At 37.5% G+C, this 24,828-nt stretch overlaps 1 protein-coding gene across 1 annotated transcript in view; it reads right to left on the bottom strand.

Moving 5' to 3' along the window:
* The window catches only part of LOC133529553 (dedicator of cytokinesis protein 1), a 143,424-nt gene extending 118,830 nt beyond the window's left edge, over positions 1–24,594 (bottom strand). The window contains exon 1 of the mRNA XM_061867300.1: positions 23,883–24,594. Coding sequence (XP_061723284.1) covers positions 23,883–23,928 — 46 coding nt within the window. The 5' untranslated portion in view covers positions 23,929–24,594. The remainder of the gene's footprint in view (positions 1–23,882) is intronic.
* Between the last annotated feature and the right edge of the window lie 234 nt (positions 24,595–24,828).

Below are 24,828 nucleotides of genomic sequence, written 5' to 3'. Positions count from 1 at the left end.
ATTAGTTTTTAACATGTTATGCAGTGTATTTTTTAAGGTTTCGTAGTCACCTGGAAACTCTTATAGTTTCACCATGTACGTCTGTCCGAGGGTTTGCTCCGCGATCGTTAGTGCTAGATAGCCGTAATTTGGCATGGATACATAAATCATGCATTGTGACAGAACGGTAAAATAAAAACTATACAAAAATTAGGGTACCTCCCATACAAAATATTTTTTCTTTGTATTTTTTTTGCTTTGACCCTATAGTGTGGCATATGGTTGGATAAGGTCTTGATATGGATAAGGATGAGCCCCACGAGCTGAATATCCGGACCAAACGATTTCGTAGCATTCCCGTGCGAAGCTGAAGGCCAAGCTGCAGGAAAGCAGAGCCTAGAATGAAACCAATGCCAGAGTGTGAACGAGGCCGCAGGCCGAGCTCCGTATAAGGGCGGAGGCCCGGAGCGTTCTATCGCGGCGCGCCACCATGCAAAGGCTGAATTGCAGCAGAACAGAGTTTGGAATTGATCCAATGTGATCTCGGCTCGCCTGATGCTCGGCCTTAGTTCTTGCTCGAAAGTGCGCCTTGCTGGGATGCTTTGGGTATCGGGCCCTATGTAGGGCTTTACACCCGGCCTACGCCAATGCAAAGCCCTGCATAGGGGCCCCGCTGTTTTTTTTTATAACGGCTTTGCAGCAACTCGGCTTATTTTGGGCGCTCGGCCAGCCGTAGAGGAGCGCGTCCTTTGGCCACTACGGGCTCAAAGCTGATCATCATTAGGCATTAGCTGTAAGGTGCAATGTGTTATTTGAAATAATAAATAAATAAATCATCCTTCCTTGCTTTTCACTAATATGTTTTTTAACACAGTATCTTCTTTTGTTCGTTTCCGAGCTCTGCTGTTTCCTGCAGCTTAGCCATGCACAAAAGTTTTGAGACACTGCACCTTCGGTTTTATGCTAAACTCTGCTCTTGGTCTTTGCGTAAGCCTAAAAATTCTTTTAATTTGGTATCGTCATAAAGAAAAATATATGATAATAACAAATAATAATAATTGATCAATGTTGTTACGACTGCTGTTGTTGCTTACTTACGAAACAAATACATTGTAAATAAAATGTGATAGTACAGGATCCGCGGAGTGCGAGTTCTACTTGAACTTGGCCGGTTCCGCGTGCCGAAATCGCATGGTCAGGGTCGGAGTGCGGGCCCCCCCTGGGCGCGGGGCCCTTAGCATATGCTTTTTCTGCTGTTCGGTTAATCCGCCACTGGCTCTTTGATTGGCGATTTCTAAAAGGCGTGATTGATCAAAGAGAAAATTAAACTTGTATACTAGTTAGCTCCAAACAGCGATTGATAATAAACATAAGAGACGAATTAGCTCTGCGAAATGACCCCACACACATTGTGATATGAGTATTGCGTGTTTTAATGTATACCAGTTAGCTCCAAAGTCGTCCAGCTACTTTTGCATTAATAATATTAGAAAGGACTTTTAGTGGTTCACATAATTTTCGTGATAACTTAGATGATTTTATAACACAGTAAAAAAAAGAGCCTTTGAGGGGACACCGACAACACGCCGCCCGGCAGATATCGATGGGTGGAAGTGGTTGACTTGTATCTGCGCGAGCTCCAGTTTAAAGACTGGAGAGAAACGGCACAGGACAAGGATCGGTGGCGAGCAGTCGTGTTGGAAGCCAAGACACACTTTGGGTAAAAAAAAAAAAAACGTTATTTCACCAGACGGTATATTTCCCTAAAATTTAAAAGCGTGCAACGTCATAAAACGTATTGTTGTGTAATAAAACAATTGGCGTATACGTTTACAACGAACTTCTGCGGTGAATACGTAATGAACCGCCGTAAGGAACGTAATGGGCGGTGAACTTATTTAAGCGAGTGTACATTGGAATACGTGAGTGTTCACAATATCTTGGGAGTAGGGTACTCGTCTTGTATTATTTTGACATAAAGAGAAAGAGGATTTAAATATAGGTAAAGAAGTGTCCGTCAGATCAGTCTGGCAGATTTGGCGGGAATGTGTCTGCGGACAGATCTGCAGATATATAAATAAATAAATATTATAGGACATTATTACACAAATTGACTAAGTCCCACAGTAAGCTCAATAAGGCTTGTGTTGAGGGTACTTAGACAACGGTATATATAATATTTAAATATTTATAAATACTTAAATACATAGAAAACACCCATGGCTCAGGAACAAATATCCATGCTCATCACAAGAATAAATGCCCTTACCAGGATTTGAACCCGGGACCATCAGCTTCATAGGCAGGGTCACTACCCTCTAGGCCAGAGCGGTCGTCATATATATATCTGTGCCTAATTTCCGCAATACACTGACTTTGTCCGCCTCACATATCTGCCAGACATATTCAATAGGCTTAGCACGCCTACCCGGCCCTTTCTAATTAACACAGTTAGTCTAATAAAATAGAAAAAACAAATCAAAACAACTGCCCAAACAATGTGACTGACTGGTAAATCATATTGTATTTTGGCAACCGGATTTTTTAACCTAATTTGACGCCACTGAATTAGAATTTGATTGTCCAGTCGACATCTCAACCGGAAGTGAGATATTTCAAATGGCTCATATCCTAATGTAGTGTGGAGTATATTCCCCTCTCACTGTTCGTTACGTTACTATATAAGCATGTACCCAATTTAATTATAATAAACATCATACCAGCAACTTTGTTTCCCTTACACATCTCTCACATCGCATGGCGACCCTGCCTGTCGTGTGTGGTGAGCGCGAGTAAGTGCAATCAAGCGCCTGAATTATGTGATTTTTGAGCTTTACATAATGTGCAAAATAGACACTATAATGTAGAAAATTCTGGACGACGTTAAGTATTTCTTTTTTTTTAATCTTCCGAGTCCTAAGGCACTAAAACTTGGAAATGGGTTCGAGTTCATCCAAAGATAGTGGTTATCGCCCAAACCGCTAGTAGCAGCAAAATGTGTCGGATACGAAACTACTCGTATTTACAATTTAGATGTCTTATAAAATGATCTCAAAGCGAGTCATAAGTCAACCTCCAATTGTTTAAATTGGTCTCCAATTGATACAGAAACGAGAAAATTCCCACGCTCTAATTACAAGTATGATCTTGAAACACGGTTATCTTGTCACGCAATGGTTCCTACAAACTTATGGTTTTGGACAGATTATACTACTGGCTCTGTGAGACTTAAAGAAACTCCAAAAACAGAACATACAGGGCATTTATTTAGTCACCTGCAATAATTTACGGGCTGAATATACAGGTCATACTGAGCAACTTTTACAATGGGAAGAATTTACTCTCCCATGGAAAATGTCAAAGTCAGACAGCCAAAATGTATGAAACAGACAATTTTTTTTTCGTTATTCCGGGGTTGGTCTCACGGTAAAAGTTGCTCAGTATCATCTATATATTCACCCCGTAAATTATTGCAGGTGAGGTGAGGCTAAATAAACACCCGGTAGATAGACAATTGAGTCCATATAATAATCGAATCTGACACCAAATTTCAGAGATATTATAATATTAGGAATTATAATAAATCTTAGGTACTGTAACTAAATATTTATATTATTATTTTAGGTACATATATATATATATATAATGTATTTTCTGAACCATGCTAGTCATGCTAACATTTAATGCCAACTGCTTCAGTGCCGCTTCGTTGTTTACTGTCGTAATTATTCAATTCAATTCAATTCAAATATACTTTATTCATGTAGGCCTAGCAACAAGCACTTATGAATAGTAAGACAGTATTACATATAATTATCTTAATCTAATTATCAGAGCAATTTATTGATGTTGTAAATATTATTCCATATATAATACTAATGAATATAATTCATAGATCAAATTTAATACTAAAACTTTCACAAAATACAGTCATACAAAAAAAAATGTATAAAAAATACTAGTCTAGATTGTTTCTAGAATAAATTCTAAATGTCAAACAAATATAATAAAAACAACAAAGGAAATACATGCATTGGAATATCCATTTCATCATCATTATTCAAATATAATAAATAATTAATCATTTCGAATCACAATTAATCCCACGTTGTTTTATCATTCATGTAGTCTTGTGTGGTATAATAAGCTTTAGAAATAAGTTTACGCTTTACATGATTCTTAAATTTATTAATTGGTAACTCAGTAATATGGTTTGGAAGTTTATTATAAAATCTCACACAATTACCATAGTTATCTTAGTAACTAGTTGGTAGCTGCGCGCAACTACGCTCCCTACAGGTGTCCACGGAAGACCAGCGTCAGCGTACTACTTCAGTAGGACCTGGCATTATGCTGAGTGTTCACCTCTGTCAGTATAATTATATATACAGTGTACACGTTATTAGTTATAAGTCATTTTTTCTTTCTTTCTCTATATGTATTGTATAACTGTGTACGTATACTGAAATAAATTATATTCTATTCTATTCTAGTTAAGAAATAAGACGCATAAAGAGACGGAGAGTCGGACAAAAAAAACAACATCTATTCATGAAACAGTATACAACTTCCACAACTGTATAACAGTTTGTTGGCAGAAAAAAAGCAGTTTTACCCAAGCTGAAACGGAGATTTCGCGCTCGCTCGGTTATAAATGCAAACGTAACTCTGTATCTGTTACCTCTGCAAACTTAAATCGCTGAACCATTTTAGATGAAATTTGCCACGAACATTATTTGAGACCCGGACGAGTGAGTTGACTCTTCTCTCTCTTGTAAAGTCGCCATCAGATATATCGGAGCAGGCAAGGTGCTCACAAATATCTGAACACGCCTCTATTGTAACGGCGTTAGAGTGCGTTTTCAGATATTTTTGAGCACCTCGGCCGCTCCGATATATCTAATAGCGACTGCATGAGAGCAATGCAGTTGCATCTGGGTGCAGTACGTTTACAGCCCTTAATGACACTTCACACACATGCGTTCGACTCCCCTGTTTGTTTGTGAGTTAAAAATAAGTTAATATATAACCCTCAAATGCTGTTGTACTGGTTAATTAACTGATAAGTAAAATACAACCGTTGAATTTTAATTACAAATCCAATTTTATCGTACCATATTTTTATTTAAAATAATTAAAGTTTAGATATTTGTATGTCTGTTACTTATTACACAAACGTCTAGAAACGGACCAAGCTAAGTTAGCAGCGATTTCGATAGCACAGACTGGGCAAGTGTTATTTTAAACGTCTTAAAATGATGAAATTTACTTTTAACACTTTCACAGTCTGTGCTATGAAAATCGCTGTCAACTTAGCTTGGTCTGACTCTAAACTGATTGGGCTGTGACATACAGATTATAACCTGTACCCCTAGTGTAAATTTATTCGATGGCGTAACGTGACGTACGCGTTTGTGTTAAGTCTAATTTTGTATGGGATTTTGAGTTGCCAAAACGTTCCGCTTGGCGCGCTGTGTCTAAATCCCATACTAAATGAGACGCAAACGCGTACGTCACGTTTCGAAATCGAATAAATGTACACTAGGGGCTTTGGATTAATATACATATACTTTTTAAAAACGGATAGAACTTAGTGTTCAATGTTAGAGGTACTTTAGTACTAACAGAGACCCGGTACGTCCTTAAACTACGTCCAAAAGTAAGGTATGGGCACTGTGAATGTCATCTCGCTTTGTGTGGTAGGGCACAGCACAGCGGATGTCATTTCTGATCTAGAGCAGACTGGGGAAGTACCTCCACCTTACAGAAAACCGCAGCCAAATTAAGCCCTCACATGTGTTGTGTTCCTGCCGGTGAGTAAGGTTGCCAGGGCTCACTGAGAGTGCCGAGTTTTAGGGTGGGCAACGCACGTGTAACACCTCTGAAGTTGCAGGCGTCCATAGGCTACGAAGACTGCTTAACATCGGGCGGGCCGTATGCTTATTTGCCACCGACGTAGTATAAAAAAGCACACAGAGAGAAAGAGTTTTAACAACATAAACGCAGGCGTAGTCGCAGGCATAGGTTAGTGTAATAAACCTGTAGCTTGTATAGTTGACGAAGTAAAATTTGCACCATCTCTCGTATAAGGTGCGGCTAGAAGATGAAATAATATCGTTTGTTAGTCAAATACCTCGAAATCAAAAATTCCTTGTATCTTTTCACCTATTCGCGTTTCGCCGCGATCTCATAATTTCTGAACAGATTTTTTTTTCTTGTAGTATGATTTCTGGTTGCCAATTATAATGGTATATAAAATTCATAGTATATTTACTTCCCTGCCTTTCTTCACTGTAGTCGCTTTTCACCTCGATAGATATTTGTTTATAATGCGTTATTACATATCGCGACATTTCCTTTAAGCACTATACCTCTATAGTTTTGTTTTGTAAATGTATTTCGCACTTGTAGTATATCTCCTGGTTTTGAGTGTAATATATGTAACCTTAGAGGTAGATTTCCTAAATAACAAATTCTCCAAAGCTAGTTAATGTATGGCTGTAACAATGAGGTCAATAAGCGACCATATTTTTATTAAATCCCAGTGATATAGCCAATTTTTTTACGATTAATACAATACACTACAGCAATATGAGACTCAGGTAAAATGCAACTAATTTTTTTTGCGGCTAACTAAATAGGATATTGATAATAACATGCTACATCAAAATTTGCTACTGTTGTAAACATCTATTGAAAATATAGGCGGCTAACTAAATAGGCTATTGAAATTACATGCTACATTAAAATTTGCTACTGTTGTAAAAATCTATTAAAAATATATGCGAGTAACAAATATACCACCGATATTACACGCTACAACAAAATACGCTATCACGGCGAAACGCGAATAGGTGAAAAGCTACAAGGATTTTTTGATTTCGAGGTATATGACTAACAAACGAATAATATTAATAATAGGGTTGTTTCCATCTAGAAATCTTAGGGCAGAATTGTATCCTAATAAATTCTTTTGGATTATAAGAACATGTTAAACTACTTTTAGGGGACCTGTAATGACCATATTTTTGTAAATTTTGAATTTAAAATATCTTTTGGCACACGTCACGTGACCAAACTCGAAACGCCATTGAAGATTCTGATGACGTCACAACTCTCGGATTGACACTGTTGACAGTTAGGCGATAAACAACAAATGACAAATGTCAGTTGACAGTTCGTATCATCTACTTGCGTATGTAGTTATGTGTCAAACCGTAAACTGTGACATTACACAATTTTCAAAGAGCGTTTTGGGCGCGAAAGCATCTGTCAAAATATATTTTGTTAATTTAACATATTTAAAGCCGTTTTTAGAATAAAAGTTGAATTTTAGGGCAACTATTATTTAATATAGAACGTAATACGAGCGTTTCAAAAAATTGGAAACAACCCTATTACAAAATCTAAAAGTTTAGCGAAGAACGAATAAGTACATCATTCGAATTGCATCCCGAGATATCCAGAGAGGACTTGGACAGTTTGTATTTATGGAGGAAGAAACATCTACTTTCCTCTTAACATTCAAACTGAAAGCGAAGGAACTTAACACGAGATAAGCCGTCTGATAAAATTGGGCAAGCGCATATTAGCATATGTGCAAATTGCACCAGCTGCCGTCTGCACATAATATGCATACAGATTAGGGTGACCAGACATCGGGAAGCTTTCGGAGCATCCCAATTTTAGTTACAGAAATTGATCATGCCCGTAGGGAATCAAATTCGGTAAATAACAGTGTCATTTAATTTAGATAGATTATTAGAAAAGATACGTAAATGTGATGTTTTTCTACAAAAATGATGATGGATGATAGGGAAACTATGTATATCTTTTCTTGATTACCAATTTCTAAAATTACAATGAGAAGCGGTACTGTCAAGTTGTCCAGATATTTTTGATTTCGAGCAAATACAACATTATTATGGAGCAAAGACAGCATTAGGGGTGGTCTGTGGTCGCTACTGCGCGAACAACAGTGTTAAATCTTTCTCCTGTCGTTTTATTCGTTTAAAAAATGTTTAAAGTGTTTGTTACGTACTGTGCTATACACCGTTCTGTAGCTGTGAAAGTGACCTTTAAAACGGTGTTTAATTTATAAATAAACTCTAAGTGGTTTGGACGCTATAGCGAAAATCATTTTAAAAATTATAAAGCAACCGTCGAGGAACTGACCTACGACAACTCGCAGCGCGCCAGCGGCAGCGGTGCGTGAGTCATCGTGCGCAGGCCGGTTACATCGTTGCGACTGGACGCTTTACACTGCTGCTTCGAGGTACATTGCTTGCTGCATGTCATAGCGTTAATCATATTGATTAAGAAGACATATTTAATTGAAAATGGCACCAAAACTAGCATGCGCTCATTGTAAGAAGATCATTCTAGATAAACATTTTCTGACATGTTCGCTGTGTGGACGATCTTATGACCTTAATTGTACACACTCAGAAAAACTTTACGACTTGATGGATAAGGAACGCAGAGCATCATGGAGTTGTTCTAAATGTCGTAAACAGAAAGACCAACCAAAGAAAGCAAGTACACCTATCATTACGAAAAAAAAGGTCACCAAACCTATATCTTCAAAACAAGACATAAAAAAACTAGAAGTAAAGCCAAAAGAAACATCTCCAGCACCCCTACCTCAGAGCTCGATCGAGCCCCAACAGCTCAACTACTCTGTAGACAACGTTACGGTAAGAAAATACAATGTACCTGTGCATAATTCATTTGATTCTTTGACCGACGAAGAATTCGATAGCTCCATACTTCGAAATGACACGCTCAACAGAAGTTGCCCAGATTTGACCATTAATTATAAAAATGAAGTTGAAGAGTTAAAGGTAAAAATAGTGCAACTGCAAGAAAAACTTGAATTTGCCGATAGTTATAGTACTAAACTTTTAGTTGAAAACGATAAACTAAATCAACAGCTCTCCGAATGCAACCGGCAAATCCAACAGTTAAAGGAAATCTGTAAATCTACCTCTTAAGTCACAAAACCATTAAAAACCACAAGTAGTGAGAGCAAACAGCAATCTTCGCAAACGAGTTTCAACTGTGAAAAAATAGAACTTGTAGTAGAAAAGTCTCTTCAAGCATCACAAAGTCCACCAATTATACCTCTCACTGCTACATCTAGCGCTGATAACGGGCAAAAAATAACGGAAAGCTCCGAAAACTTGCCTTGTAAAATATATATCCTTGGTGGAGGACAAAGCAAAGGACTTGCGATCACACTATTGAAGTCAAGGCAGAACACACCGTACCAAAAATACGAGGTAACGTCCACTATTAAACCTGACGCGCATTGTGAAGAGATATTGAAATCACCAGAAACTTTAAGTGCTAACTGTAATGATGTTATAATTATAAATATAGGTGAATGTGATTGTAACCCATTAGCATTACTTGCAGAGCTCAGCGGGTTCATAAAAATGCGCCCTAAAGCCTTTATTATTGTTACCGGTGTGAAAAAGAGTATACATTTAAATGAATGCACACTGAATAACACAGTGAAATCGCTTTGCAAACATTTTCAAAACTGTACGTTTTTGGACGTCTCAGACCTAACCTATAATATAAACTTTAAGTATAAGTTATGTTCAAAAATTAACTTTCTCATTGACTTTCGGGATTATTCGAATAAATATTTGAGTTACAACAATTTAAAGCAAACTAGGAACTGTAACCCGAATACACAGGCTCATGCATCATGTGCGGAGGAGCGGTGCAACAAAGGTACTATTCCTTATTATTTTAAATACTCGTCGCATAATGTTAGCGACAGCAATGGGACAAGGTTAACACAAAGGTATATTAGTGATTACTTCCCAAAAAGCTGTAAACGAGCTAGTACACCACAACTAACACAACAAAAAAGTACAAGATTAACACAAAAATACATTACTGATCACTTTCCGAAAACCTGTGAGCGAGCTAATACACCACAACAAAAAAACAACTCATTTTTTCGTCCCTCAAAGTAGTTTATTTTCAATTCTTCACCAAAATATAGCAGGCTTTATGAGCAAAATAGAATTACTAGAATTGACACTAGACGAATTGGGTGAAAATAATAAGAAGTTTGACGTGTTATGCCTCACTGAAACATTCATTCGACAGGGTAATGAAGGGAATTTGCGCCTGCCTGGCTACCGGCTGGCAGCGTCTTACTCTAGGTCACACCAAAAGAGGGGTGGCGTTTGCATACTTTGCGCGAGTCATATTCAATCGCGAGAGCTGTCACTTGTAAAAGAGTTTTCTGAAAACTACGTATTTGAAGTCTGTGGCATAGAAATACCGTCAATAAAGTCTATAGTGATTTGTATTTACAAAACACCAACTGCTTCCTCATCATCTTTTCTACATAAATTGGAAATTCTGATGAGTAAGTTAAAACATAAATTAAAGTATAAAATAATTATTGCTGGGGACTTTAACATAGACCTACTAAAGACCACAGAGAATTCAACCGAACTTAAGAGAATTGCTCACAACAATAATTTTGTATTACATATACTACGCCCCACTCGTAAAGACTCATGCTTGGATCAAATATTATCAAACATTTCGGAGGCTCGAGGTGAAGTCCTTGACTTAGGCTTGTCGGATCATGAAACTGCCCAGACCCTAACGTTCAGTGTCCATAATATACAAAAACCACGCTTGAATTTGTATCACTATAAAAGAGACTACAGTTTGGATAATATTGCAAAATTCAACGAATGCCTTAGTAGTTTGTCATGGTCAGACGTGTACGCTGAAGGTGATGTGACAGTGGCATTCAATAGGTTTTATGATACGATTATACTATTTTATAAATTATGTTTCCCAGTTAACAAAGTAAAATTTATAGTAAAACCTAAAAATAGTGCGTGGTTTACAAGAGGTATTAAAAATTCTGTTAAAACAAAAAGAAGACTGCGCTTCAGCTATTACAGAACACCAAAAAACCATGCAAGCGTTTTGCCAAGTAAAATTAAATTTAATAATTACTCTAAACTTCTCAAGCGTTGCATAAACCAAGCTCAAAAACTTGCGAATATGAAACATATACATAGATCCAAGAACATCTGTAAGGCAACATGGGATGTAATTAAAAACATAACCACTAACAACGTAGGTGGGACAAACATTGAGAAACTGGTCGTCGAAGGTGATTCTATCTCAAATCCAACTGACATTGCAAATACCTTTAATGACTTTTATATAAATCTGACTAATGTAAATAATAATCCTGAACCAAAGCCTGACATCTCACTAATCAATTGTAATAATGCTAATATGTTCTTATCACCGACAGATGAATATGAAATCCGCAAATTTATTGACACTCTAAACCCTACTAACTCAGTAGGCTATGATGAAATTCAAACTAAAATATTAAAATGGTGTAAACAAAGTATTGCTACAGTCATAAGCTACCTAGTAAATTTGTCATTCACTAGTGGAGTATTCCCGGAGCCTTTAAAACTTTCTCTTGTTAAACCGCTTCACAAAAAAGGTAGCAAAGAATGCGTAGAAAACTACCGACCCATTTCGCTAGTACCTATTATCTCGAAAATATTTGAGAAGGCGTTTCACGAACGTCTATTGACATTTTTAAATAAGTTTAATGTATTGAAATCGGAACAATTTGGATTCCAAAAAGGCAAATCAACCTCACTAGCTGCCTTTACACTGACAAACAAGATTTTAGGTTACTTGAACCAGAGCTTGCCAGTAACAACAATTTTCTTCGACATGACTCGAGCTTTTGATTTTGTGTGCCACAAGACACTCCTGGCTAAATGCGAGCTCTACGGTATCAGAGGTGTAGTTAGTGAATGGCTCCGAGATTATTTACGCTCGAGGACTCAATTTGTGGAAATATCTCAAATTAACTCTGTCAACACCATTGAGGCTTTCAGGTCTTCCACGAGAGTAAACAAGGTCGGCGTACCGCAGGGGAGTATCCTGGGTCCTCTGCTCTTTTTACTGTACATCAACGACCTACCGAATGCGATAAATTTTGAATGCATACTCTTTGCGGACGACCTATCGGTCGTCATACCATGTATTGATGATAAAATCTACAATAGTGACATAAATAAAACAATCGCTGATGTAATAAACTGGTTGCATAGGAACAATCTTCAAGTAAATATATCAAAAACCACATTTGTTCAGTTTATAAACAGAAATGGCAAAAAACAACAACTAACTGTAACTTTCGCCGATCAGATGATAGCGGAATCAAGTCAAACAATGTTTCTAGGTATTTGCTTAGATGACAAATGTTCTTGGGGTGAGCATATTAATAAATTATGCAGTAGAATTAACTCGTTTGCTTATGCACTTTGGAAATTGGGTAAGATTAGCACTAAGCAGACCGCAATACAGGCTTATCATGGCTATGTATGCTCACTGCTCAGATACGGCGTTCTCCTCTGGGGAAATTCAAGCCATGCAAGACGCGCTCTTTTAGCACAAAAACAGTGCGTCAGGGCGATCTGTAACGTAGACGTCTTAACATCTTGTAGGCCGCTATTTAGGGACCTGAATTTATTGACTGTGCCATGTATTTATATATATGAAGTTTGCTTATTCGTCAAGAATCACCCAGAACTCTTCAAAAAATTCAAAGACATATGCAACTTTCCTACAAGGTACCCAAATCGCCTTGCTGGTCCTGGCCGTAAGACACAATTGTACAGCAATAACGCTTACTGTAAGTCTATTGACATTTTTAATCGCCTACATGATGACATTAAAGATTTGCCTATTAATTTATTTAAGCGTAGACTTAAGAACTGGCTCATTCAAGAATGTTTTTACTCTGTTGAAGAATATTTCGATTACTTTAGTTAGACATCATACTTGACACTTAATGGTATAATTAGTTATTGAATCTGTATTGTAGTTATGACATATTAGTAATATAATATAATTGTAATTTTGATAATTTTGACATTTTAGGAATACGTTACATTTAAGTGCATTAGAATATTAGATTTAAGTTCTCTAATAAGTAATTATATATGTGATTTACGTACTCTATTAAGTACTAGTACTAAGTAAGTTGCATGTTTTTTTTTATATAATATTTAGGTACTTTTATAATAATTTTGCATGCCAGTTTCTGGTGGAATGTGTGTGACTACTATATATTTTAAACATCTTTTGTACCACATTTTAAAGCGAAATAAAGATATTTGTATTTGTATTTGTATTTATTCCACAAATTGGCACGTAAAACGCATTTCATGTAATGCGCATCGAATTAAAACGTGGGAAAAACAAAATTTTAATTCGATGATTGATATTCTGAGCATTTCTTTTATCCTGTGTAGCCGAAAAGAAACTCCTATACCGGCAAATCTTGAGAAAATTCGCATTTGTACATGACAACGGTACACAATTCGTGGAATTCTCTTTATTACGTATCCCGAATGTGGCTGTCTCATGAAATAGGAAATTCGACATGGGTACAGCCCGCGTAGCCAACCGTTAACGCTCTATAACGAACGAAACGCAACTGTCACCGTCGCACTAATATGGAAGAGAGAAATGACTACGCTACGCTACGGAGCGTTAACGATTGGAATGTTGGCTACCCGGGCAGATGTACAGTAGTGGAAAGTTTCACATGGGCTGGATTCTTTATGGATCACTGAGCCAAAATAGTTGAAAAATAATTAAGAAAACTTTCATTTAGTAATAGAAAATTTCGATCCCCATAGGTACAAGACTAGAAGTTTCCGAAATATTTCAAAGTGGAAATTTGGCAAATTTGAATAAGTACCCGTATTGTTATTTTTCTTATTACTTTGACAATTTTACCAATGCTTTATACAGATGTTTTACTAATTTATTTTTACAATGTTTTACCATTATTATTACCATAATTGTAGTGAATTGTGCGTCATACCTTTTATTTATTTGAGTTTTAACGAATAATTTTATTTTACCTAAAATATAAATGAATGATGTATGTATTTCTAATGAAATCTAGATTAGGAATATTTTGTTTTTTGCTAAGCCCTATCCGGGTCCTAGTAGATATATTATGTATGTACCTAGCATTAAGTTGCATTTGTCTACTGTAATCTACTTTGGTTGCAAATAATATTGGAAATTGGAAATTTGGGACTTTCCGGCGGCACATCAGTACACATGGTCACCCTTATGCAGATTATGTGCAATGTGTTGGTTTGTTGCCAGAATTTCGCGATTACGATACCGAGCGTTTGTGCTTTTTTGCGAGTTTGATTACAGGGAGTAATGATTTATTCAATAATATTCATTGCAACTTTATTTTACTACACACCTAATTATTATTTATTACCCACCCAATTACCCAGTAAAAAAAAATCATAACCATCATCCCGTTCATACAGTAAGTACAGTCGCCATTAGATATACCCCACACGTATGGGGTTGATTAAAAAAAATTGAGTTTCAGTTCTAATTATGGGAACCCCAAAAATTTATTGTCCTTTTTTTTATTTTTGTGTGAAAATCTTAATGCGGTTCACAGAATATTTCTACTTAGGTACCAAGTTTCAACAATATAGTTCTTATAGTTTCGGAAAAAAGTGGCTGTGACATACGGACGGACAGACAGACATGACGAATCCATAAGGGTTCCGTTTTTTGCCATTTGGCTACGGAACCCTAAAAAGGATTATGTCATTAGATGTGTTTGGCAGTAAACAGTAATGATTGCTAAGGTAATTCAATGCATACAAATCTTATGAGAAGTGCACTTAGTTACCAAATATGTACATTATACTGTGATGTAATCTCTCATTATTTACGACCTTGCCCGACTTGACGACCGGTTTGGCCTAGTGGGTAGTGACCCTGCCTACGAAGCTGATGGTCCCGGGTTCAAATCCTGGTAAGGGCATTTATTCGTGTGATGAGTATATATATATATATATTATATAGTATAGTAATATTTGTTCCTGAGTCATGGGTGTTATCTATATATTATATTTATCGTTGTCTAAGTACACACAGCGGCTCAGGGGTGTTATTACACAAATTGACTAAGTCCCACAGTAAGCTTAATAAGGCTTGTGTTGAGAGCCTTATTAAGCTTACTGTGGGACTTAGTCAATTTGTGTAATAACACCCCTGAGCCGCTCACGCCGGTGTTGCGCCGGCCGTCTTTACGGTGGCGCATCAGGTGCCCATCTAGCGAGTGGCGAGTCACCGCCTGCCTTGATAACACTGTATATCACAATGTTATAGCAGGTGTCCGGAACTCTTAGCAATAGCCCAGTCTTATTTTCCAACCAAATTCAAACCATAGACCAAGACTCCATTTTTCTGCAATAGCCTCCCATGCCTGCTGAAACCGGTTTATGGGTATCTATTTAGGTACACATGAATGGGTTCCAGCAGGCGTTCTACATGACATCAAAGCTCTCCAAACGGCCTCTACGTGTTGGATCTATATCCCCACGCACGCCTTATAAATGACCGGGCTTAAAAACCCCAACGTTTGTAACGGAGATACAAATAATAATATAATAATAATTTAGTTGTAACGTGTATCTATATATATTAAATTATTACAGATAATTACAGAAAAGAATAATCTTGTTTTATTGTAGAATAAATTCCTTGTCGAGGGTTTCTAGTTTAAGTGGCTAGTTGCTCTTCTTCTTCTTTGCGTTGTCCCGGCATATTGCCACGGCTCATGGGAGCCCAGGGTCCCCTTGACAACTAATCCCAAGATTTGGCGTAGGCACTAGTTTTTACGAAAGCGACTGCCATCTGACCTTCCAACCCAGAGGGTGAAACTATGCCTTGTGGGGATTAGTCCGGTTTCCTCACGATGTTTTCCTTCACCGAAAAGTGACTGGTAAATATCAAATGATTCTCCTTGGCGCTGCGTAGAGATGTGGCCTCGCTCTGCATTTTCTATCTCATGTACAACGGGGAGTGCTCCGAGGAATTGTTCGGATTAATCCCTGCCGCTTCTTTTCGCCATCGCCCTACGCGACAACATTTCCATCCTCACCACTTAGATGGTTGGCAGTCCTCATCTGTGCGTTTTTCCAGGAACTTTCTGCCTCGCACAGCTAAACTGTGGAATGAACTGTCGCCTGCGGTATTTCCGGACCGATACGACCTTCAAACCTTCAAGAAAAGAGCGTACTCCCATCTTAAAGGCCGGCAACGCACTTACAACCCCTCTGGTGTTGCAGGTGTCCATGGGCGGCGGTAATCGCTTACCATCAGGTGAACTGTCTGCTCGTTTGCCTCCTCTACCATAAAAAAAAAAAAAAAACAATTTATATGCTCTTATGAGTCTCATGACACAATTGTGCGTAGGTTGTTCAAGGAAGGATTTTTGGTATTGTATTGCATGCCGTCATCCGTTATTTAAATGTGTACAATACCAGTACCCTTACCACGAGCTTGACACTCATCTGACACGGACATATTCTTACTTTCTATGCGTCTCGCTAGTACTGGCATATGGCATATGCTTCTTCCTTGTTTCCTCATGACTGAGGGTCGCGACCACATGAGATCGTTATTTTGTGCAAGGCTCTCCATTCTGCACGATTTTCCGCGTTCCTAATAATAGGCGCCTGTACAAAAAACAAGGCAACTAAAAGAGTTTTGACCCATATACATAATCAACTTATGTTATAATCAACTTGTGTTGTGCAAAGTTGAAGACACCAGACCTCAGCCCACCCACCCCCTACTAAGTAGATGGTGTGCTCAAATCACTGCACCTATGCAATTAAAACTGCATCCCTGGCAGGCCTTTACAATGTCCACCCAGCGGGTTGGTGGATGTCCACTACCCCGTCCTCCATCCGCCATGCCAAACATAATGCGCTTTTCGAAGTTGTCCAGCTCCCGTCAGGCTGCGTGTCCAAAGTAACCAAGGATCCGCTCGAGACAAATGTATGACAACCGGCACTGGATATTACTGCATACTGACATATTAGTACGAGCGATATGTATAAAAAATAAGTCACATAGACGTTAGCCAATATGTCAGTGTCAAACTCATGGTAGCCGTACAGATACGACTACTATTTGTCCGTTTATCGTTTGTATTTGTTGTTGGAGTGCATTACAATGTACACTTCGTTTCAATTTTTTTTTAATAGTACGTCGGTGGCAAACAAGCATACGGCCCGCCTGATGGTAAGCAGTCTCCGTAGCCTATGTACGCCTGCAACTCCAGAGGAGTTACATGCGCGTTGCCGACCCTAACCCCCCCCCCCCCCCTCGTTGAGCTCTGGCAACCTTACTCACCGGCAGGAACACAACACTATGAGACTACTACTAATCTAATTAAAACCTCACATAAACAAAATAAAGTAGCATTTTTTTTGTTTCATTGCTTTCTCAAACAAACGAAATTCAACCCAATTTACTACACCACAAGGTTCAAATATAAAATAAGAACATTTGTATTATGGACTACGAGGCTAGGAAATATTAGGTAAACAGGGAAACACAAACGTGCAAATAGCTTGTGAACGTAATCGGATATAACGAACACGCAACGTTTTTGTTAGACTTATATGAGGAACGTTACAAAGTTACGGACACATCATCGGCGAAAACGCAATACGGTTAGTCTGTGCGTGTTAAGTCTTTGAAAATGTTGTTATATTTTCACCAAAAATCGTGATCAGTACCCCTAGTATAAATTTAGTCGATAGCGAAACGTGTCGTACGCGTTTGCGTTAAGTCTCATTTTGTATGGGTTTTTGAACAGCGCGCCAAGCGGGACGTTTTGGAAAGTCAAAAATCTCATACAAAATGACACTTAACGCAAACGCGTACGTCACGTTTCGCTGTCGAAAATATTTACTTACACTAGGGGTACTGTACCCCTAGTGTAAATAAATTCGATTTCGAAACGTGACGTACGCGTTTGCGTTTAGTCTCATTTTGTATTGGATTTAGAAAGAGCGCGCCAAGCGGCACGTTTTGAAAACTCAAAATCGCATACAAAATGAGAGTTAAAGCAAACGCGTACGTCACGTTTCGCTATCGAATAAATGTACACTAGGGGTACAGTTAACTAGCGAAAAAGCTAAAACGAAATTGGAGGACCCGCGCGAAATGGCTTTTTCATACAAACATAGTCCTCATTTGTCTGGATATAAACATTATTGGAAATATTTTGGCACAAATTGTTGTATATCAACCACAGCGTAGGGAACGTTTGATTTTTTCGAATTTTTAATTATCATAAAGTTGGGAGGATTTAATGTAAATTTGTATGAAATGTGTTTTCGCACCAAATTATTACAATAAACAAAATTTTTGCAGAAATCGCGAAGCGTCTGGTTGACGTAACTGGTGACCGAAGAGATGGCGGCTTCCTTGCACAACGTATTGCGATACAACAAGGAAATGCCGCCAGCATCCTTGGTACAACGCCTCAAGGGCCTATTTTAGATTTAAGCTAGTTATAGTAATCCTCTGTATATACCATTATGTATATTGTTATTGTATATAAATCTATAATCAATAAATCGAAAAAAGTGAAACGTAGCGATGGTTAATATACACCGTGTTTTTTTTTATTTCCGTTAATTTCAAGGGTGCATTCCTAAGCTTAAATTAAGTAACTTTCTCAAAGACACCGGTATTATAATTAACTCCATTTCGGAGATAATCAATAATTTATTTTATCTTATAAGGCCCCTACGAGCATGTACCTTTGCCTTAGGGACTGTTTACATATTGACGACCGGTCTGGCCTAGTGGGTAGTGACCCTGCCTATGAAGCTGATGGTCCCGGGTTCAAATCCTGGTAAGAGCATATATTTGTGTGATGAACACGGATATTTGTTTCTGAGTCATGGGTGTTTTCTATGTATTTAAGTATTTATAATTATATATTATATATATCGTTGTCTAGGTACCTACAACACAAGCCATATTGAGCTTACTGTGGGACTTAGTCAATTTGTGTAATAATGTACTATAATATTTATTATTTATTTATTTATATTGATTAGTGTTTAGTACGAGTTCATACATTTGCTACTAAACGTAAGTACTATGTCGGACGGTCGATGTTTGAAATGTCATAGTTTTCAATTGTTTGGTTAAGTTGAATATAATGCCCGTGTTACAACAACGCTATATGCAACATTTAATTACTTTTTATAAAACAAAAAAAAAATTTTTTATCAAATTACCCCTGCCATTTAGTTTCCTTAAACGAGTCTGTCAGTCAGTCTGAGAATATTGACAGGTATCATTACTGGTCACAATACTCTCAACAGACATCTCAAGGTAATAAAAATAAATAGAGACGCCTCCTGTCCACACTGTGGTAAGGAGGAAACTAGCTTCCACCTACTAGCAGAATGTATCATGTACGCGGCACTGCGATATAATACATTCGGTAGAGACTCACTAATAGAAAACGAACTAAAAGACGTCGAACTTAAAGATGTCCTTCTGTTCTGCAGGTAAACAAGAAGATTTGAGGAGATTGGTATGGGAATGCCGCCGGGACAGTAACCTGCAGCTCCAACTTCAGGGAATTGGGCTGAATGAACGCAACACGCGATCGACAGCCCGCCTGCTTCCGGCCGGGCGTCCCTACACTACATCTACATCTTCCTTAAACGAACTTACTCATGCCCCGAAATTAACGGAATTAAATAAAAACACGGTGTATATCAAATTGTGTAAAAATATTTACCATAATCAATATCCAGAGAGGAAAATGGGAACTACGTTTGTATAGAGAAGCGGCCGTCCCCTTTCCTCTTAAGGAAAAACTTAAAACATACTCCAACGGTCCAACTCTCTATCCACTAAGCTACCGAAGGCTTATTGGGATTAGTCTGGTTCCTTAATAACCTTGCGAAGATTTTCAAAAAGCGATAGCTAATCTTCAACATGTAGACATTTGGGGAAAGCATAGAATGATAGGCGCTTAATCATTATATATTATTGTCTCTTTTACGTGCATAGTTAAAGATAAAGATAAGATAAAGATAGTTTATTATGAAATCCCCCCTCAATTGAAGGAGGGTATGCCAATATGGGGCCGGAAAGAAACTAGGCGGGATAAAGTAAAGAATGAACGCTGTCTCGTCAACAAACTGCGTAAGCAGTTTGGCGAGTTAACTCTAATGTTGATTATGTCTCTCTTCTTCAGTCGGTCCCTCAATGCTGAGGATCGTGACATCATGCCCTTCTGTTGAAGACTAGGTTCCTCCATAGGCTTCTATTCCTCGCCAAGCGCATGTCCTCGTGTAGTTTTAATTGCATAGGTGCAGTGATTTGAGCACACCATCTACTTAGTAGGGGGTGGGTGGGCTGAGGTTTGGTGTCTTCAACTTTGCACAACACAAGTTGATTATAACATAATTTGATTATGTATATGGGTCAAAACTCCTTTAGTTGCCTTGTTTTTTGTACCCAAAAAAATAAAAATAAAATGAAATGACATTCCGTACATGAGTTCCAAGACACAATGGTTGTGGTACAAGCCGGGATACGAACCCACGACCTCCAGCGATAAAGCACGAGTTTGCATAAAAATTAATTCAATTGAGCGAATATTAATATTGACAGCGTGAATGTTTTGACTGTCGACAATTGGACTTCCTCAGGTGGCGAGGGGCCTAAAGGGGTCACGATAAGCGGCTATAACCGCGAAAATCGAAGTTCGTCAATTGCGGGCATTTTTCTCTGTCACTCTAATTACGTCTTAGTGAGAGTAAAAGAGAAAGATCCCCGCAATTTGCGAATTTCGGTTTTCGCGTTACGCCCCCAGAGGGTCTAATGCGAACATCGAAAATCAAAATTCGTTATTACTAGCTTATTGCAATGTTTATACGTTCGGATCAAAACCTGCAACCTAATTAAGACTTAGACCCACTTCCCACACCTAATTAGATTGAGCTAAAGCTTCACATACAATCATAGATACCTATATTATATGATTTATATGTAAGTTGGGTGACAATGGAATAATATGGCATCATGAAGCTGGTCTGATGATGGCTCCAGAAGGCCACCATAGAAACAGCGTGATAAAACAACGCAACCTAATTGTTTGGGTTTGTTAGTTGCCTGTTAAAAGAAAAGTATAGTCAGTAATGAAAGGTTGTATCAAAAATTTAGTGTCGGTTTAAAGAATCTTTATTGCATTATTTTATCTCTATTGCACTTGCATAATTCAAGGAAAAGAGACAGATAAAGAGAAATCGAATTTTGATGTTTGTAGTAAGTTGGTCCTCAGACCAAAAGCTCTAAAACTAACTATTGTGGCGCAGTGATCCAAAGAGGGTCTTGGCCTCCAAAACGAGAGAACGCCACCTATCCCGATCCTGTGCCACTTCCTGCCAGTTATCGGCTTTGAGTTGGCACAAATCCGCCTGTACACTGTCGCTCCAGCGGTATCTGGGCCGACCCACTGGACGGCGACCAGTCGGTCGTCCCATATAAGCTCTCTTAACACCCCGATCCTCACCCATCCTCAGTAAACCAAAAGCTCTACAAACCCCATATGAAGATTTGAAAACCTGAGATTAAAAAACAAAATCTAGACTAATAAAAGAAAGAGTATTTAGAACAACAATCTTTTGAGCTAGCCAATTTTTGAAAAAATAAAACTTGACTCAGGTCTAAATAAAATAGCAAATAACCTCACAGTTATTTGCTTTAAACTTTATTGCACAAAAACAAGTAAAAAGTACGAAAGGTGAACTCAATGCCGAGAGGCATTCTCTACCAGTCAACCACTGGACCAAACAGAAATATCCTAAGGCGGGTGCAGTGTGAAAATAAAATATTCCAAATATAGGAGCCGGCAAACTTCTTGAACTTGTAATAAAGGACAATATTTGCTTACGTCTTTGTTTACATAGATATAGTTATTAATTAACTTAGCAAGTAGATATAGTACAGTTAAGTTTGTTTAATTCTATCTATAAGCTTGCTGGCACCTAAGCTTATGTCACCTAGGCTGCTTTTGTACTGAGGTGGAGATAAGAAGACGTGTGGGATTTAACCAATAGCATTTATTTGTAATCCAGCAGAGAAGAAACCTAAATAAAATAAATATTTGAGGACAATCTTCCTAGCTCGTCACAGATCGACCTGGCCCCAGACTAAGCAAAGCTTGTACTATGGGTGCTAGACCACGACATACATACTTATATAGATAAATACATACTTAGATACATAGAAAACACCCATGACTCAGAAACAAATAACTTTTCACCACACCAACTGGTAAAGGCCCTTTTTGATTGTTCAAAAATGAATGAGAAAGTTGCATTTTATCCACATGTGGGGCAAAGTAATCAAATGCAAATTTTGAGTTGTTTCCTTATGTTAGCTAGTAGAATTGACTTTTAAATGATGATTTTGAATGATTATTATTGTATTACGTTCATTTGGATTTGATGTCATTTGAATTTTTTGGTATTTCATAGTTAGTAGTTTACTCATGTTGATGTGGTGAAAAATTTTGTGTTTCACTCGGAGACAAAGTTTGTTTAACCCTCGTGCATTGAAACCCTCGCAACGCTCAAGATTCCACTTCTCGAACCACTTGCTACGCTTGCTCAAATCAATATTAGCATGAGCGGTTAAACAACAACTTTGCCCCCTTGTAAAACAAATAACTATTTTTCCTCACACAAATTAATGCCCTTACTGGGATTCTAACCCGGGATTATCGGCATCATAGACACAGTCAATCCTCTCTAGGCCAGACTGGCTGTCCTAATGCTATTGGTTGGTTCCCACACATCTCCGCTCATCTCTGGGAGTACACTCTTTTCATGAAAGTTACATATTATTATGATAACATAACAAACATGAAGGGCCGACATTACTAATTGCTGCCACTAGAGTAGAATGTGCTCCTATTACTTGTTCTCCATACAAATCTGTACTAGAACTGGGAATTCCAGGTTCTAACTGTACAAAGTATTGGGAATATTCCATACAGAAGACTATGAATTCAAAGACAAAAAATTCAGACTTCTTTCTGTAAACACCATAGAAAATTATTTTTATTACAAAAATTCAATTTATAGGGATAACCCTAGGGTAAATAATATTTTACATGTTTTCATACTAGGACAAATTTGAGGCAAACCAATTGTATAGTAGGCCCTATTTACACAATATTAATGTTATTTACCTGCTTTTATATTTTCCAATAGTGTGTTATACTAAGGGATATAAAAGGTATAAATAGTATAGTTAATCATTTGAGGAAGTCCGCTAACTATGAGGGTAAAAGGAAAATTGTAAAACAAAACAGTATGTATAATTATAATTCAATTACAATACAATCATAAAGAGTTGGTGTATTGAACAAACAATAAAGTTAGGAATTTAACTATGTTTACATTGTCTTATTGAACAAAAACAAATAACACAAACACCAAAGGTTATGATTATGATGTCATTTTTTAAGCAAACGCTATGTGAACATGATCAGAAAGAATAAACTTTTTTTTCAAAACTTTACGTTTTAAAATCATTTTTTAAATTTGATTTTGTTTTTTAAGGCAAAAGTAATCCATCCAGCCACCATTAGACTTAATTTATGGCAGGTTCGTTATAAGGTCAAGGAAAACATAGCCGTATGTCACACTGGATTCAATTAAGTGCGATGCATTAGTTATCAATCAAGTTACTTAATCATCAGTAACACAGGGAGTGGCCGTCCATCCGTTCATGTTTCACTATTTTATTGCATAAAAATATCAGTAAAAAGTATAGTGATATCACTGATAGTATTAGGGACACCGTGCTGATACAATGTTTATATTTATCTCGCGCTGCGGGGGGCATCCTAGTAGCAACAAGTGGTTCAACTTCCCATAACTGATTACGACAATTTTAGAGTCAAAAGTACCTTTATGAATTTAAAAACTCACCGACGGCATAGCAGTTTTTATCTTCGATAATTCTCCACACAGTCATACTGATAAAACACTTTTATTTTGTTATTTTAGTAAATCGTACGGCTCGTCATTTTTATCTCAACTCGACTGAGAGTTTGTCAAAACATGTTGTCTATGGTAAGAAAGTAGTGATGCTACCGTACCGTAGTGTAGTGTAACACTAAGCGTACCGATTAACGATAACGGTAACCGTTATTAACGTTATTGTCTATGATTTGATTTATAAAAATAACATAAATTATCTTTAACAATGATAAATAAAATGTTTAAACTTAAAATTGTGTTGCTTAATGTAATGTGATCATTAATAATCATAATGGTGAACAACGTTTACAAAAAGTCAAAAACTTCTGTATTATATTCAAACCATGGACGAGGAAGTACCACTTATTGTTAGTAAACAGTTTTGATTAAAATTAAATAAAAAATAAATAAATAAATATTATACGACATTATTACACAAATTGACTAAGTCCCACAGTAAGCTCAAATAAGGCTTGTGTTGAGGGTACTTAGACAACGATATATATAATATATAAATATTTATAAATACTTAAATACATAGAAAACACCCATGACTCAGGAACAAATAGCCATGCTCATCTCATCACACGAATAAATGCCCTTACCAGGATTTGAACTCGCGACCATCAGCTTCGTAGGCAGGGTCAGTACCCACTAGGCCAAACCGGTCGTCAAAACTAGTAGCTCTGTGAGCTGTAGACCTCGCGAGCATAGCTTATGGCTCCTCTACACGATGGCCCAGCGTAGGCAAGTGCTAGAGGCGCATTTATGCGTTAGAGCAGCGGTTCCTAACTTGGGGGTAATTACCCCCGTAGTGGTAAATCTGGTATTTAACGGAGGTAATAAGCTCAATTAAATATAACAGAAATAAAATTAGACCTGTAAGAAAGAATAT

The sequence above is a fragment of the Cydia pomonella genome, chromosome 21 (genome assembly GCF_033807575.1).
Source record: "Cydia pomonella isolate Wapato2018A chromosome 21, ilCydPomo1, whole genome shotgun sequence".
Lineage (NCBI taxonomy): Eukaryota > Metazoa > Arthropoda > Insecta > Lepidoptera > Tortricidae > Cydia > Cydia pomonella.
The sequence above is the reverse complement of the archived record's forward strand: the minus strand, read 5'-3'. Positions and strand labels throughout refer to the sequence as shown.